Source organism: Molossus molossus, unplaced genomic scaffold (assembly GCF_014108415.1).
Source record: "Molossus molossus isolate mMolMol1 unplaced genomic scaffold, mMolMol1.p scaffold_m16_p_17, whole genome shotgun sequence".
Taxonomy (NCBI): domain Eukaryota; kingdom Metazoa; phylum Chordata; class Mammalia; order Chiroptera; family Molossidae; genus Molossus; species Molossus molossus.
Genome location: NW_023425352.1, coordinates 8,582,961 through 8,601,597, shown reverse-complemented (window position 1 = coordinate 8,601,597; position 18,637 = coordinate 8,582,961). Strand labels below are relative to the sequence as shown.

At 37.9% G+C, this 18,637-nt stretch overlaps 1 protein-coding gene across 6 annotated transcripts in view; it reads left to right on the top strand.

Annotated features, from left to right (window-relative positions):
- Window positions 1-18,637, top strand: part of INPP5F (inositol polyphosphate-5-phosphatase F) — a 78,618-nt gene that overhangs the window by 46,118 nt on the left and 13,863 nt on the right. For 4 of the 6 annotated variants that reach the window (XM_036265295.1, XM_036265294.1, XM_036265296.1 and 1 more), the window contains 7 exons: window positions 853-920; window positions 4,954-5,078; window positions 5,839-5,916; window positions 7,057-7,177; window positions 9,544-9,672; window positions 14,875-14,992; window positions 17,605-17,803. In XM_036265295.1, coding sequence (XP_036121188.1) covers window positions 853-920; window positions 4,954-5,078; window positions 5,839-5,916; window positions 7,057-7,177; window positions 9,544-9,672; window positions 14,875-14,992; window positions 17,605-17,803 — 838 coding nt within the window. Of the gene's footprint in view, window positions 1-852; window positions 921-4,953; window positions 5,079-5,838; window positions 5,917-7,056; window positions 7,178-9,543; window positions 9,673-14,874; window positions 14,993-17,604; window positions 17,804-18,637 lie in introns of those variants that run through there. The other 2 variants (XM_036265298.1, XM_036265300.1) reach the window with 2 other exon arrangements.

Sequence of the window (18,637 nt, the reverse complement as noted above, 5' to 3'; positions counted from 1 at the left end):
TTTGGAAAAGAGCAGATGAAGCCAATATTTGTAGAAGGAGGAAATATCTTAAGATGGCATCTACAAGATAAGATGTCTATTCAAATGCCTCACGTGAAATGTTTGTTACTATTGTTTTAACTATTGCGTATTTAATTTCTTTCAGTATTTTAACTTTAGCACTAGAATAGTTAGGTCAAGTCAATCTAATTAGATTACTGAATGAGGTTGATTTTGAAAATTGTTCACAGATATTTTTCTTGCAAAACTTAGTTTATATTTCTGAGAATTTGGTAAAACTTCAGTTTTTAATATCCTTGGTTTAGAGATGTTTTTATTTTATTTTTAGTTTTTTAATCCTCACCTGAGGATATTTTTCTATTTATCTTCAGAATAGAGTGGGAAGGAGGGAGCGTGTAAAAAACATTGACATGAGAGGGACACATCAACTGGTTGCCTCTAGCATGACCCCATCCAGGGCTGGGCACAAACTGCAACTGAAATACATGCCCTTGACTGGAATTGAACCCGCGACTCATTGGTCCATGGACCAAGGTTCTAACCACTGAGCAACCAACCAGGGCTGTTTTTATTTATTATTATAAACCACATGAAACATTTTCTGACAAGTGCTCTACAAATAATGTTATAATGTGACAATTTGTACTTTGTTTCAATTTAGTGAAATTGGGGGCGGGGAAAGAAATCAGATCTTTGGCTTAGCATTTCATTTTAAAATATTGATTTTAGAAAATCTTAGTTACATTTGGGCTGTCTATAAATTTTTTAAACATAAGAGTAAAAATGGAATGGACGCTAATTTCTGTCTTAAAAACGGGAAGGAAAAATAGATTTTGTATCACTTCTTTGTAGGTGAAAAGGAAACTGTTGCCTATTTCTGTGCCCACTTCGAAGAACAACTGAAAATTTACAAAAAACAGGTGGGCTTTGATCTGTGGTAGTAAATGTTGCTTCATGTTTAGAAAGATTATGTATCTGTTTCTTTAAATTTCATGAAAACAACAATGTACTACTATTCATAATTAAGCAAAATGGCATTTCTCATGAAGTTAAAGAACACATATAAGCTAAGAGTATTCTTAATATATTTTTAAGAAATATCATTGTCATCTACTTTAGACCATTTTTCTTTCTTTTAAAGTTTTTAAATCATTTTTATTTTTTAATTCGTTGCCTAAACCATTTTAGATAAGAGATTATTAGTCTACTATCAATTATTATGATTTAAGAAGTAGCTAGACTAGAGTAAGAAATGAAAGGCATCTTTCAGCACCATCCATATAGTTCTACCTCTTAGAAATAACAATTTGATATGTATCTTTCAGTATCTTTTTTCTCTGCCCACCTTTCTTATGTATTCATACACTCATGTAGGAATGTGATCATATAAACCAAAATCAGATCAAAACTACTAAATGAAATACAAGTTCAATAAGATGATCAGAGTTCAATACAGGACTGAGCTAGAACAGTCAGTAACTCTCTAATCCATTAGCAATGACTAGTCTGAATGTGTAATGCCATGGGATGCATTTTTCTTACAGCAACAAAAATAAAATAGGAATAAATAACCTAAAAATGTAATCAACATACAAAAAAGATATGGTGGTGGTGGCAGGGTGGGAGAATTACTAAAGAACACAAAAGAAAATCTGAATAAATGGAGTGAAAATACCATATTCTTAGAAGAAAGTCTCAGTATTCAATAGATTTCTGTTCTTCCAAAATTAATATATAAATTTTGTGCAATCCCAAAGAAAGTTCCAGCAGAGAAATAAAAAAAAAAAAAAACCCATATGAATGAAAAAAAACTATAAAGTTTAATAATAAGAGATGAAGACAGGTATGTGGGGAAATGAGAACTCTCACTCGTTAGAGGGAGCATAAGTTGGTATAGCCATTGTGAATGGTATTAGCAATCAAAATAAAATATACTCTATTGTATCAGTAATTTTGCTTCTGATATGTATCCTACATACCATATACAAAAATCGGTTCCAGATGGCTTTGGGTTTAAATGTGTAAAGTTAAACAAAAACCTTTTATTATTTTTTTTATCCTTACCCAAGGACATTTTTGCATTTATCTTCAGATAGAGCAGGAGGGAGAGAAGGAGGAAGAGAGAGAGAGAAACATCAACGTGAGAGAGACACATTGAGTGGTTGCCACCCACATGACCCCAACCAGGGCCAGGGACAAACTGCAACCAAGGTATATGCCCTTAGTGGGAACCAAACCCGGGACTCTCTCGTCCATGGACCAACGCTCTAACTGCTGAGCCAAACCGGCCAAGGCAACAAAAACCTTTTAGAGGAAAATACAGAATATTTTTTTGACCTTGGGTCTTAAACTGGACTTAAAAAGCACTAATAATATGGAAAAATTTGATAAAACGGACCTTACTAAATTTTTATTAGGTTTTTAATTCTTGAAACTTATTCATAAATATTAAATACTATTATAAATGTTATAAATATTATTTATTAAAATAAATAAGACTTTAAAAGCACCAACTATAAAGAAAATTTGATAAATTTGACTTTACTAAAATAGCTTCTGATTATTAAAGGCATCAGTAAGAGAATGAAAAGGCAATTCTCAAAGTGGGAGAAGTACACTGTATAAAAAAAAAAACTCATATAAATCTATAAAAAAGATGTACAATTCAAAAGAAAACTGGACAAAAGACCTGAATAGACTCTTCATAAAAACGGATATCCAAGAGGCCAATAAAGATATAAAAGGTGTGTCTGGCCGGTGTGGCTCGATCCATGCACCAAGAGGTTGCCAGTTTGATTCCTGGTCAGGGCACATGTCCAGGTTATGGGCCCGATCCCCAGTGGAGGGCATGCAGGAGGCAGCCAATTGATGTTCTTGCTCATGGATGTTTCTATCTCTATCTCCCTCTCACTTCCTCTCTCTCTAAAATCAATAAAGGAAAAAAATATACATAAAAGGTGCTCCACTTCATTAATCATCAGGGAAATGCAAACTAAAGCCACTGTACACACACCAGAATGGCTTAAATAAAAAGATGTGAAATACCAAGTTTTGTCAAGGATGTGGAGCAACTGGAACTCTTCTTTTAAAAATCCTCACCTGAGGATATTTTTCTATCTATCTTCAAATAGAGTGAGAGGGAGGGAGAGAGGGGTTGGGGAGGAGAGACAGACAGACAGATACTGACTCGGCAGGGACACATCTACTGGTTGCCTCCCGCAAGACTCCACCAGGGCTGGGGATGAACTACAACCGAGGTGCGTGCCTTGACAGTAATCGAACCCAGAACTCATTGGGACACAGGCTGACAATTTAACCACTGAGCCAAACTGGCCAGGGCGCAACTGAAACTCTTTAAAAATCTCCCTGAGAGAAATGTCAAGGATGCGTGCATAGGAACATTCATTGCACTCTAAAAACAACCTAATTGTTCATCAGGAGGTCAGTGGGTAAAGTATGGCACGTCTGAATGTAAAATACAAATGCTTAACAATGATAAGGTAGATAGATCTGTGTGCTAATAACGTGGAAAGATCTTAAAATCACATCATGGAATGAGAAAAGAAAAGTGTATAATATTGTATGGTATGTTACTTCTTAAAAAAATCCCCCCAAACAGAATCGTGTCATTTATATACACTATATGTACCTCTCTTCCATATTTGTATATTCTAACACATATATGGCATGTACATTTATTTTTTATTTATTTAATCCTCACCTGAGGACATTTTTCCATTTTTTTATTCAGACAGAGTGGGAGAGAGAGACAGGAAGAGAGAGAGAGAGAAACATCGACGTGAAAGGGACACATCGAGTGGCCGCCGCCTGCATGACCAACCAGCAGGGCTGGGGACAAACTGCAGCTGAGGTACATGCCCTTAGCGGGAACCGAACCCAGGTCTCTGTGGACCGCAGGCCGACGCTCTAACCGCTGAGCCAAACTGGCCAGGGCATGGCAGGTACATTTATATAGAAATGCATTTATGTGGACAGAAAGGGTGCATGTGCCCTGACTGGGAATCGAACCGGTGACCTCTTGGTGCATGGGTCAATGCTCAAACACTGAGCCGCACCGGCTGGACCGTACCACAGTTTTAATTGCTATAGATTTAGAGTATGTTTTGCTTTTCAATGGGAAAAAGTCCTCCTTTATTATTTTTAGCTTTCAAATATTTTCTACATATTTACTCTTCCAGATGAACTTTAGAATTAACTTGTCAAATCCATAGAAAGATCCTGATCAATTTTTTTTTGTTTTTTAATCCTCACCCGAGGACACTTTTCCATATTTTCTTCAGATAGAGTGGAAGAGAGAGAGAGAGAGAAACATTGACGTGAAAGGGACACATTGAGTGGCTGCCACCCGCACGACCCAACCAGGGCCGGGGACAAACTGCAACAGAGGTACGTGCCCTTAGCAGGAACTGAACCTGGGTCTCTCTGGATCGCAGGCTGACGCTCTAACCACTGAGCCAAACCGGCCAGGGCCTGATCAGTTTTTTATTGTGGTTGTTAAGTATATGGATTAATCTGGGGACACTTGACATCTTTACAATATTGCCATCTAGCACCATGGTATGTCTCTTCATTTATTCAGGTTTTGTTTTATGTATTTCAGCAAAGTTATATAGTGTCCAATATGTAGGTCTTGTATATTTCCTTTAAAACTATTCTATATATTTGCAAGATTTGCTATTATAAAGGACCTTGTTTTTATATGTGTTCTAGTTGGTTACTGCAAATGTATAAAGTATAAAAAAGCTATTCATGCCATTGATTTAAGCAGTTTCATAAACCTAAATGTAACAAATGAAAATCAATTTTATAGGGGAAAAAAATTGATGCTTGAGTGCAAAGCTATAAAATATTTCTAAATCATAATTCCAAATAAATCACATTATGATTCTAACATCTGATTAAACTGAACCCCCCCCCCCCTTACTCTTACAGGTTATTATTAACTTGGTAGACCAGGCAGGAAGAGAGAAAATTATTGGGGATGCTTACCTAAAGCAGGTGTTGCTGTTTAACAACTCACACCTCACTTATGTTTCATTTGACTTCCATGAGCACTGGTAAGATGGCTTCCTGCGATGAGTTTTGATCAGTTCTAATGGTTATGGTAGATGCTGCCACAGGGACCTAAGTCTTTCTTTATTGGAAAGAAAAATTTATTCTTTTATTCATTGTTGGAAAGGGAAGGGGTGTCATTTTGTTTTAATATTTGTATGGATTTTATTTTGGCTAGAAATTAATTTATAGTCTTTCTGTTCCAAAATAACTTGGAGACTTAGAATTCCATTTTTCCTTTTATCATTCAATTAAGGAATTTCTGGAGTGTTACCTTTCTGCTTGAGCTTGAGCCTGGCAGAAGTAATAGAGGCCCCTTACTTAATAAAAATCATCCTGCTGGCTCATTTTCATAATCTACTAGTAACACTTCTTTCTCTGTGGATAAACTTCACTAGAATTTACTCTGGAAAATCAACAATTAGTGAACCATTTTGATGATAACTTGTGTGTACTCTGAAAGCAAGGTTCTCTCTTTATGACTCTAACTCACAACCCTAACTCTAACTTGGGTTCATTTAACTAAGTGTTGAAAATTTGGTGAGGAGAGAAGTTTTTGATATCTTTGTGTGTCGTTATATTCTTAAGTATATTTTCTTCCACAGTGTAGATTAGCTATAAACATTTATGTAATTGCCTATATAAATTATAATAGTGTTAACTTCATCATCTGAAAGTAATAATTTTCTTTAATTTTTTCAAGCTACCTTAAATACCATATCTTAAGTTAAAGGCTTTTTTTCTTTATTTTGGCTTGTATTTTAGCCGAGGAATGAAGTTTGAGAATGTTCAAACACTAACAGATGCCATTTATGACATTATTCTTGACATGAAGTGGTGTTGGTATGTATTTCTTATTTCATAAGAAGTCAGTTTGACAAACTCTTGATCTGTGAAACCATGTGTATTTGTTTTGTACCACTAAGCATTAAAATAATTGCAGTAAGCTGAGAAAGCATTTTTGTTTTTCTTGTTTTGCTTCCCAATACCTATTCTCCTTTTAAGAGCAGGTTAGTCATTGGGCATTGTTATCTTGGAACAAGGAAGAGGTGTTGGATGGTTGGGCAAAGTGAAGTGAAATGCCCTATGACTGTTCTTTAATTCATTCTAATGCTTCATAGTCTAATTTTCTTTCTTTTCTTTCTTGCTATCCATAGCATGGAAGGAAGGCTTAGATGTACCTGGTCTCAGTTTTAGGCATTGAAAATTATCAGAGGATAATGATTCTCAGACAGTAGGAGGGAGAGGCAGGAAGAAGAAACTGGCCTGAAGGACAGAACAGAACTTTCTTTTTAAAAATCAAAATTTTTTATTTTATTAATTTTGTTTTTTAAAGGGAGAGAAAGGGAGAAGGAGAGAGATAGAAACATCAATGAGAGAGAACATCGATTGGCCACCTCCTGCACGCCTCCCACTGAGGATTGGGCCCACAACCTGGGCATGTGCCCTGACCTCTTGGTGCATGGGTTGACGCTCATCCACTGAGTCACACCATCCGGGCCAGAACAGAACTTTCTATTAGGCTTTAAGGCCACAGGTGGCCAGAGAAATGAGATGAGCAAGGCGTGCTGCACGACTCATTAGGTGGTAAAGTGCATGAGTCTGTTCAAGCTCATTTAGATGCATTACTTCTTGGATCCCAAAACGAGGTACAGGATGGTGTTTTAAAATACCTTTTTGTTTTAAATGTGCAGATTAAGTATAACTCGGGGTTGTGTCAGCTCTGCCTAGTAGTTGTGTGACTTGGGGCAAGTGACTCTTTCTGCACTTCAGTTTGTTCTTTTCAAAATGGGGATAGTAATATCTTCCTTGTTGAGTTATTATTTAAATTAGCAGTGTCTACAAAGGACTCAGTAATGCCTGCCACATAATGATATTCCAGGCAAACTGATAACCAGTGCTGCTGTCCTTATTGTTAAACTTTAAAGAATTGTGGTTTTTGAAAAACATGCTGTGAAATAATTCCATATTGTTTTTCAAAAGGGTTGATCAAGCTGGGGTAATATGTAAACAAGAAGGGATTTTTCGAGTTAATTGCATGGACTGCCTGGATCGCACCAACGTGGTTCAAGCTGCTATTGCACGAGTCGTCATGGAGCAGCAGGTATTTGGAGTCTTTTGGATTGTAAATATTCATTTTTAATTTTAAATTTTAAATTGATCTTTATTGTTGAAAGTATTACAGATGCCCCTCCTTCCCCCCCCATTAACACCCCCCTCCCCTCTCTCACCCTGACCCCCACCTTCCGCCTTCACTGCACTGTTGGCTTTAATTTTTTCAAGTGTAAACAAATAACTAAAATCTTTGTTCTTTAGAAAATGCAAACATCCTTGTTGCATTAAAACCTGGAAAGCACAACCTCTACTAGAAATAACTTGAGCCCTGGCCGGTTTGGCTCAGCTGTTAAAGCGTTGGCCCGAGGACCAAAGAGTCGTGGGTTCAATTCCCGGTCAAGGGCACGTTCCTCAGTTGCAGGTTCGATCCCTGGCCATGGTTAGGGTTGTACGGGAGGCAACCAGTCTTGTGTCTTTCACATTGATGTTTCTCTCTCTCCCTCTCCCTGTCTCCCCTTCCTTCCCTCCCTTCCTCCTTCCCACTCTATTAAAAATCAATAGAATAATATCCTCAGGTGAAGATTAGAAATAACTTGAATCAAGTGGCATTTTCTTAAGTACTCATTTCAAAATGTGAGGCCCCGTATTTTAAAATTTATTGAGTGGGACTATATGGTCATTTACCTTTGTTACCTCATTTCTAAATCTTTTCCTCTGTATTTGGAGCTGGAGGTCTGTACATTTCATTTTTGCTCAGCCAGCTGGTTTCATGTCAGGCTCTGCCAATAGTGGGCACCAAAGGAACATCATGAGACTAGAAGAGAAAAAAGGATAAGCTTCCTCACCTGTGTTACATTTCTGTCAGCAGTGCCATCAATGGGGCTATTGGTTCCTTTGGCACCACAGAACCAGCCTCTTACCGTTATGGCCTAGTTGGTGGCAACTGCTTCCTATAGTCATATGTCTATTACCCATGTCCCCTTTTAGATCTTTTGGCCCTCTAACACCTGAGTAATAAATTCAAAGGTGGGAATTCCTAGCATGGTTTCTAGGGTTTTTTTGTTTGTTTGTTTTTTACATTTATCTTCAGATAGAGTGGGAGGAGGGGAGAGAGAAACATCAATGTGAGAGAGACACATCGATTGGTTGCCACCTGCACCACCCCAACCAGGGCTGGGGACAAACTGCAACGAAGGTACATGCCCTTGGCTGGAATCGAACCTGGGACTCTTTGGTCCATGGGCTGATGCTCTAACCACTGAGCAAAACTGGCCAGGGCTCTAGGTCTGTTTTTTAGAACCTGGTGACTATCTTTTGAGGATGTGAGTCTGTTCCTTCTAATATCTTATTGAAACAGTCAGGCTTTTTAGTTCAAGCCCCGGCTCTTCCACATACTGGGTGTTGACCCCATGTAAAGAACTTAACCTCTCCAAACTTCTATCTCCTCACCTTTAAAATGTAGTAATAAGCATATTGATTGTAAAGGGTTCTTATGAGGAGTAAATGAGATACATTTAAAAAAAATGTATTTTATTGATATGTACACTTTTTTTTTTTTTTAGAGAGAGAAACATCAATGTGAGAGCGAAATATAGATTGGCTGCCTCCTACATGCCCCCTACTGAGGATCAAGCCTGAAACCTGGGTATGTGCCCTGACTAGGAATTGAACTGGGACCTCTCAATTCATGAGATGCTGCTCAACCCACCTAGCCACACCAGCCAAGCTAAATGAGATAATTTTAACAAGGTCGTGGGCCCTGGCTGGTGTGGCTTGGTTGTTGGTTGGAACGTTGTCCCGTACAACGAAAGGTCGCAGGTTCAATTCCCGGTCAGGCCACATACCCAGGTTGCAGGTTTATCCCGGTCAGGTGCGTATAGGAGGCAACCAATTAATGTTTTCTCTCTCACATCAATGTTTTTTTTTCTCTCTCTCTTTCCCCCCTCTCCCTTTCTTTCTTTCTAAAATCAATAAAAACATGTCCTCGAGTATAGATAAAAAAATAATAATAATGGATAAAATAAAAGCTTTTGGAGCCCTAGCACCAAGTTAATATTTATTGGGCAATTAGTGCTCTGCTACTATTAATATTATTATTGTTTCAATGTGCTTTTTTGACAGTTTCACTTCATAGGCATGTTTAAAACAAATACAAAATATAATATGAGCATGCACATTAAAAATTACACTAAACACCATACATATTTTATTCTACTTTTTCACCTGTAGCAATTTATAAAATTATCTCTCAAGTGGTGCTTTATTTTTGAAAATGTCTGAAAACACCATTACCATTTCTTTTATTTAAGGATCCTAAATTGTATATGAACATAATTTATCCTTTTTCTGCATTATTATTTTATGCTATGGTGTCCTGGTTTATATGTAATTAATCCACCTGTGTGTTCATTTTAGCTGAAGAAATTAGGTGTGATGCCCCCAGAGCAGCCACTACCAGTGAAATGCAATCGGATCTATCAAATAATGTGGGCCAACAATGGTGACTCCATTAGCAGACAGTATGCTGGGACAGCTGCTCTGAAGGTAAATACCTGCAGCAAGCATTTGTGGATCTTTCTGTGGGACACAGAATGTGGTTTAAAACCACTTTTGTTTTTGAGAGAAAGGCATGTCGGCTACAGGTGGTAACTAACTCCTTTTTGGAATGTTTGGCTAAGGCAGGGGTCACACTCATATTTTTTTTCTGGGGCCAGGTAATGTGACTCAAAGAAGCCATCCATTAGATTAAAGGGAGAGATGGGGCTATGTGGACCTAAGGAAGAGCATATGTTGTCTCAGAAGGGTGCAGTTCTGCTGCTTCCTTATGGGGATGGAGACTCGGTGTTTCCAGATCTTTCTGTTTTTTAGGGGAGTTTAGGAATCTGGAATTTTGTGAAATATTTGGTTTTTAAAACTTTATATAGACAAAACAAAATGTGTCTGTTGTGATGGGATTTGGTCCCTAGCACGATTATTTTTCTCCTAAATTTGTATCTCCATCCTGCCTCTTATTAGCTCTGTTACTTTGGGCAAGTCACTTAACCTCTTTCTCAACAGGAGAATACACAGTCTTTCTTTTTTTCTTTCAGAGAGAGAGGAAGAGAGAGATAGAAATATCGATGTGAGAAACATCAATTGGCTGCCTCCTGCACACCCCCTACTGGGGATTGAGCCTGCAACCCAGGCATGTACCCTGACCTGGAATCAAACCAGGACCTCTCAGTCTGGGACGATGCTCAATCCACTCAGCCACACTGGCTGGGCGGGAATACACATTCTTCAGAAGCACACGTGGAACGTTTTCCAGGATAGATCATATGTTAGGCCACAAAACATGTCTCAACAAGTTCACAAAGACAGAAATTGTGTAATTTTTTTTTTTTACAATAGTGGTATGGGATTAGAAATCAATAACAGGAGGAAAGTTGGAAAATTCACAAATATGTGGAAATTACACTCCTGAACAATCAAGGGGATACCACAGAAATACATAGGATCATGAGACTATACTAAACAATTATATAAGAACAAATTGGACAAGTTAGAAGAAATAGATAAATTCTTAGAAACAGTACAACCTACCAAGACTGAATTATGAAGAAACAGAAAATCTGAGTAGACTAGTGAGTAAGAAGATTGAATCATTAAGCAAAAACCTCTCAACAATGAAAAGTCCAGGACCAGATGGTTTCACTAGTGAATTCTACCAAACATTTAAAGAATTAATGCTAATGCTCCTCATATTCTTCCAAAACACAGAATAGGAGGGAACATTCCCAAACTCAGATAAGAACACTACAAGGAAATAAAATTACAGGCCAATATCCCTAATGAATATGGATGAAAAAATTCTCAACAAAATATTAACAAACCAAATTTAACAGGATCATACACCATGATCACGTGGGATTTATCTATGGGATGCAAGGATGGTTCAACATATGGAATTCGATAAATGTGACATCCTGCATTAATAGAATGAAAGGTAAAAATCATATAATCTAATGGATGCAGAAAAAGCATTTGACAAAATTCAACATACTTTTATGATAAAAATTCAACAAATTGGGTATAGAAGAAACATAACATAATAAAGGGCGTATATGACACAAACCCACGGCTAGCAGCATATTCAATGGTGAAAAGTTAAAAGCTTTTCCTTTAAAATCAGGAATAAGACCATGGTGCCCACTGTCACCACTCCTATTCATCATAGTTTGTTCTGGCTAGAACTTCCCGTACTATCAGGGAAGGGAAATAGAAAGCATCCATATTGGAAAGGAAGAAGTGAATTTGTCTTTGTTTGTAGATGACATGATAGTATATTTAGAAAATCCTAAAAACACTCCACCAGAAAACTGTTAGAACTAATGAGTTCAGTAAAGTTGCAGAATATAAATTAACATACAAAAATTAGTTCTGCTTCTATACACTAACAACAAACTATCTGATAAAAACTATAATAACCCCATTTACAGTAACATCAAAAACAGTAAAATATTTAGGAATAAAATTAACCAAGAATGTGAAAATCTGTACACTGAAAACTGTAAGACATTGGTGAAAGAAACAGAGGACATAAATAAATGGGAAGATAACTTGTGTTCATGGATCAAAAAAATATTCTAAAATTTTTTATGCTACCCGAAGCCATCTATAGATTCATTGCAACCCTATCAAAGTTCTAGTGGCATTTTTCACAGAAATAGAAAAAGGCAATTCTAATGTTTGTATGGAACCATGAAACCTCTGATAGCCAAAGCAATACTGAGAAAGAAGAACAAAGCTGGAGGCATAACACTCCCTGATTCCAAACCACAATAGAAAACTATAGTAATAGTAATCAAAACAGTATGGCATCATTATAAAAACAGACAAATAGACCAATGGAATTGAACCCAGAGCCCAGAAATAAATCCACACATATACAGTCAATGACGACTGTTGTACAGCTAGTACAATCTGTTATGAGTAAATTCTGGTGATAATATTTGACAAGGGTATCAACAATACTTAATGGGGAAAGAGGGTAGTCTCTTCAATAAATGGTGCTAGAGCCCTGGCCGGTTTGGCTCAGCGGTTAGAGCGTCCGCCTGCGGTCCGGAGAGACCCGGGTTTGGTTCCCGCTAAGGGCATGTACCTCGGTTGCAGTTTGTCCCCGGCCCTGGTGGGTCGTGCGGGTGGCAGCCACTCGATGTGTCCCTTTCACGTCGATGTTTCCCTCTCTCTCTCTCTTCCTCTCTCTCCCTCCCACTCTATCTGTACAAAAAATGGAAAAATGTCCTCGGGTGAGGATTAAAAAAAATAAAATAAAATAAAATAAATGGTGCTAGAAAAATGGGATATTCACATGCAAAAAAATTAAATTGGCTCTGTCTTATAAAAAATTAACTCAAAATGAATTAAAGACTTCAGTGTAAGACCTGAAACTTTATGGTTTACTCCTATAAGAAAACATAGGGAAAATGCTTCATGACATTTGTCTTGGCAATAATTTTTTAGATGTGATTCCAAAAACATGAACAAGAAAAGTAAATAAGTGGGTAGGGCTACATCAGACAAAAAAGTTTCAGCACAGCAAAAAAAAAAAGAAGAAAAGAAAAAAAGAAAAGACAACCTATAGAATGGGAGAAAATATTTGCAAACCATATATTGATAAGGAATTAATATCCACAACATGTAAGGAACTCATACAACTTAATAGCAAAAAAAAAAAAAAATCTATTTTAAAAGTAGGTAAAGGGCCTAACATTTTTCCAAAGAAGATATACAAATGGCCAACAGGTGCATGCATAGGTGTTCAATATCAGTAATCATCAGGGAAATGCAAATCAAAACCACAGTGTAATGTCACTTCATCCTGTTAGACTGGATGTTATCAAAAACTAAGAGACAAGCCCGGCAGGTGTGGCTCAGTGATTGTCAACCCATGCACCAAGAGGTCGCCAGTTTGATTCCTGGTCAGGGCACATGCCCAGGTTGTGGGCCAAATTCCCAGTGGGGGGCATGCAGGAGGTGGGCAGTTGATGTTCTTTCTCATTGATGTTTCTAACTATCTCCCCCTCTACCTTCCTCTCTCTCTAAAAAATCAATGAAGAAAAAAAAAAAAGATAAGAGACAAGTGTTGACAAAGATGTGGAGAAAAGGTAACCCTTGTACATTGTTGGTGTGGATGTAAGTTGGCATAGCCATTATGGAAAACAGTATGGAAGTTCCTCAAAAAACTAAAAACAGAACTACCATATGATCCAACAATTCCATTTATGGGTATATATCTGAAGGAAATGAAATCACTATTTTGAAGAGATATCTGCACTCCCATGTTCATTGCAGCATTATTCACAACAGTGAAGACACAGAAACAACCTAAGTGTTCAATGATAAATGAATGACTAAAGAAAATGTGTGTGTGTGTGTGTAATGGAACATTATTCATCCATGAAAAAGAAGGGAATCCTGCCATTTGCAACAACATAGATGAACCTTGAGGGCATTATGTTTAAGAGAAATAAGTCAGATAGAGGAAGACAAATGCTATATGATCTCATTTATTTGTGGAATCTGAAAAAGTCAAACTTCTAGAAATGGAGAATTGCTTGGTGATTACAAGGGTCTGGGGGAAATGGAAGAGGAGATATTGTTCAAAAGGTACAAACTGAATAAGTTTTGGGGATCTAATGTACAGCACGGTAACTATAGTTAAAAATAATGTATAATTGAAATTTGCTAAGAAAATAGATCTTAAGTGTTCTCAACACACACACACACACACACACACACACACACACACACGGGAATTATGTGAGGTGATAGCTGTGTTAACTAACCCTATGTGTGTATATACACACACATACATATATATACACACACACATACATATTTCAAGTGATCATATGGTACACCCTAAATTTATACTATGCTACTTGTCAACTATATCTCAGTAAAGCTGGGAAAAAAGAGAAATATTTTTTCCTTTGATAGTAAACTTCTTCGGACTCAACATTCATGTCTCTCTCATCTGTAATAGATTCTTATTTAATTACTATTTCCTGTGAATGACTCAACTAGTTGGCAATATCTTCTTCCAAAATTGTCGGTGTTAGGACAAGGTCTGATTCTGAGATGGCCTTGGATAAAAATAGTGGAGTCGGGATGGGGAAAAAAGGAACTATGCTTTCCTTGCCTTAAATTTAAGTCACTACCTCTCTAGGGACTTGCTCTGACACATTTGTTGTGAAAAGCAAGAAAAAAAAAACAATTTAAATCCTCGTTGGCTCATTCTACAGGGATTATAATGTGCAGCAAGGTACAGAAACCTGCTCTCTCTGTACATCCACATATCTGCATACACAGGTCACATCTCATTGTAATAAACTCTAGGGAGCTATCAACATTTTCCTGCATCGGAAATTTGTGGTTTTTCAATATCATAGCAAGTTGAGGCTTGAAAACTTTGTTTTGTTGTTTGTTATGTAATAAATTTTGACCTGTAAATTCTCGAAATTCTATAGATTGCTAAGAACGGCTTTACCCTATAGCACCATTTTACTGAAGACTTGCTACAAATAGCATGTTTTAATTATTTGATATGCTTGGGTCAGAGTCAAATACTAGTAGATACTTTAATTTAACTATATTATTTGGAAATTATAAAAGCCTAAAGAATTCTAATCTTGAAAGCCCACAATGACTTTGAGAACATTCTTGTGTTTAAATAAATTGTCAAAATGACTTTTTCTTTGACAGGGTGACTTCACAAGGACAGGAGAAAGGAAATTAGCAGGAGTTATGAAAGATGGTGTTAACTCAGCAAATAGGTATTACCTGAATCGATTTAAGGATGCTTATAGGCAAGCTGTCATAGGTAAGGAACGTAAAAGCCTTTCTTTCTTTAAAATTTGTTATTCCGCTCTGGCCAGCTTGGCTCAACAGTTAGAGCATTGGCCCACGGGCCAGAGAGTCCCGGGTTCGTTTCCTGCTAAGGGCATGTACCTTGGTTGCAGTTTGTCCCCGGCCCCGGTTGAGGTCGTGTGGGTGGCAACCACTCAATGTGTCTCTCTCACATTAATGTTTCTCTCTCACTCTCTTCCCCCCTCTCTCCTTCCTGTTTTATCTGAAGATAAATGCAGAAGTGTCCTCGGGTGAGAATAAAAAATGAAATAAAATATATAAAAAATAAATAAAATAAAATTTGTTATTCCTTCTGTGACTGTTTTGTAGAAACCAATGTTATTAACATAGTTCATATATTTTATAATATACTTGTGCTTCTATGTTGAGTATCTTACCCAGTGAATCAAATTCAAATATTTAGATTAGAACTTGACAAATTTTTTAGGCTGGAGCAACACAAGAAACCACTCATTTCCATACATGTTTGTCAGTTTGCTGTTCATGTAACAGAAGGCAGGGTTGAGGCTCTTGGAGTATGAAATCAACATCAGCAGCCCAGATGGTGTGGCTCAGTGGAATGAGTGTCATCCCATGGACTGAGAGGTCCCGGGTTGATTCTGGGTCAGGGAACATGCCTGGGTTGTGGGCTCCAGTAGGGGGTCTGCAGGAGGCAACTGATGGATGTTGCTCTCTCAAAAAAAAAAAAAAAATTGATGAAAACAAAACAAAAAATCCTCACCAATTGAAAACTCCATATTCTATTTGTTTTTCCCTTACTTAAGACTGAGAGATGTCACACAATAATTTTTTTCTCTCCATGACATTTACCATATGTTCTTGCTGTGGACAAAAACATCATCCTTTCTTTCCATAGGCATGATTTAATATGATACTGGAGTATCAGATTAAGAGTTTATCCTAACCTGTTTATATCTCTCTCCCTCTCCCTTCCTCTCTCTCTCTTTCTAATAGAGAGAGAGAGAAAGAGAGAGAGAAAGAAAGAAAAAGTTTATCCTAATCAATTCCTTTTTTTTTTACCCTTACCTGAGGATATTTTTCTGTTTATCTTCAGGTAGAGAGAGAGGAAGAGAAAGGGAGAGAGAACCATCAACGTGAGAGGGACACATTGACTGGTTGCCTCCCGCATGACCCCAACCAGGGCCAGGGACGAACTGCGACCTAGGTACATGCCCTTGGCTGGAATCGAACCCTGAAGTCATTGGTTCACAGGCCAATGCTCTACCTCTGAGCCAAACTGGCCAGGGCCTAACTAATTCTTAATCATTTTTTTAGAAGAGCAAATGGAGGGTAGATTGCCCAGTTGAATTCATGCTTTGGCATTTTAAAATTTAATTTTCATTAAAATATTACCTTATATAATTAACGTAAATGTAGAGTGTTTTGGATTAGAACCAAATGTAACACCTTATCCTATGGTCTCTGAGAATATATTTTTAAATCCTATTTTTTAGCCTGGCCGGTGTAGCTCAGTGGTTGAGCATCAACCCATGCACCAAGAGGTCGCCGGTTCAATTCCCGGTCAGGGCACATGCCCAGGGTGTGGGCCAAATCCCCAGTGGGGGGCATGCAGGAGGTGGCCAGTGGATGTTCTCTCTCATTGATGTTTCTATCTCTCTCTCCCTCTCCCTTTCTCCCTCTCCAAAATTAAAGAAAAAAATAAATAAATCCTATTTTTTAATTTGATATTTATCAAACATAAAATAGTAGGGCCTAGACACAGGCCAGTTAGGAATTTGAGAAGTCTGGTGTAAAGAAGTTTGGTTCATTTGCCATAGTTAGGGTGTGTGCTGACTGGAAAACTGGATTTTAACAGTTTATTAGAGGAAAAATAAAATTCCTTCCTTCCGTTGGTTTATCTTGTGACTCAGTTATGTCCTTGAGGACTCAGGTTCTGTCCCTCTCAGTTTGACCATACATAGCATCAACTCATCCGAATCCTCACACTGGATCTCTTCAAGGTTGTGACAGAGAGGCCAGTAACAGTCTGGGCTATTGCTTCCCCTTGTAGGGCTAGTGGTGGCAGATCTCTCCCAGAGGCCTCCTCCAGTCTAATTGTCCCAAACAACTACAGGGAATGGGGTTATAATGATTTGTTCAAGTTTGAGCCACTGCCATACTAGGAAGAAGTTAGCTTGTCTATTCAGATCCTTTGCCCATTTGAAAATGGGTTTCTTTGTCTTTTTATTGAGTTGTAGGAATTCTTTAGATATTCTGGATACAAGTCTCTTATCAGATAGGTGATTTATAAATATTCTTTTCCATTCTGTGCATCGTCTTTTCACTATCATGTTATTTCCCTTTGAAACACAAAAGTTTTTCATTTTAATGATGTTCAGGTTATCTATTTTTTCTTTGGTCATTTGTGATTTTAGTGTCCTAACTCCCCCTGCCTCCCAATATGTCTAATCTAAGGCCTCAAAGATTTACTCCTGTTTTCTTATAAGCGTTTTATGGTTTAAGTCTTCATTCATTCTCTCTCTCTCTCTCTCTCTCTCTCTCTCTCTCTCTTTTAATGTATTAGAAAAATAAGATGATGATAGATATTAACACTTTCTACTCTAGATTTGATGCAAGGCATTCCAGTGACAGAAGATCTTTATTCCATATTTAACAAGGAGAAAGAGCATGAAGCTTTGCATAAGGAAAATCAGAGAAGTCACCAGGAACTAATTAGCCAGCTCTTACAAAGTTACATGAAGTTACTGCTGCCTGATGATGAAAAGTTCCATGGGGGCTGGGCCCTTATTGACTGTGACCCCAGGTGAGTTGGAGTGGTATCCTGGTAACTAATGTGCTTACATTTCTGATGTTGTTAAGTTTTTCGGTAATTAACACTAGGACTTGTCCATGAAGCTGTGGGTATGAATGCATGGTGCATGGCAGTTTTCATATACAGGGCTGGTACTAAGGCAAGCCGATTGAGGTACTCGTCTTTGGTGCATAATTAAGTGGGCACTACAAAACTCAGTAAGAAGAAATATTTTAATGTAATATTTTATATAAAAAAATTGTAAGCCCTGGCCGGTTTGGCTCAGCGGTTAGAGCGTCGGCCTGCGGTCCTGAGAGACCCGGGTTCGGTTCCCGCTAAGGGCGCGTACCTCGGTTGCAGTTTGTCCCCGGCCCTGGTCGGTTGTGCGGGTGGCAACCACTCGATGTGTTCCTTTCACATCGATGTTTCTCTCTCTCTCTGTTCCTCTCTCTCCCTCCCACTCTACCTGAACAAAAAATGGAAAAATGTCCTCGGGTGAGGATAAAAAAAAAAAATGTAAAACTATGGTTTGCAGCTGGCTTTGTGGGTTTCCCCCCTTCAGAATCTAGGTTTACTGTATTAACAAACATAACTCAGTGCAGCAAATGGTACAGTGATGCTGGATACTTTGGTTGGGGGTAAAGGGGTCCTGACCTCTCATAAAATAAATAGGTCAACTAATACTTAAACTTTTTTTTTTTAAACCTCACCTGAGGATATTTTTTCCACTGAGTTTCAGATAGAGTAGGAGGGAGGGGGAGAAGGGAAGAAGCAGGGAGGGGGGGCGGGGAGAGAGAGAGAGAGAGAAAGAGAATCATCAATGTGGGAGAGACACATTGATCGGCT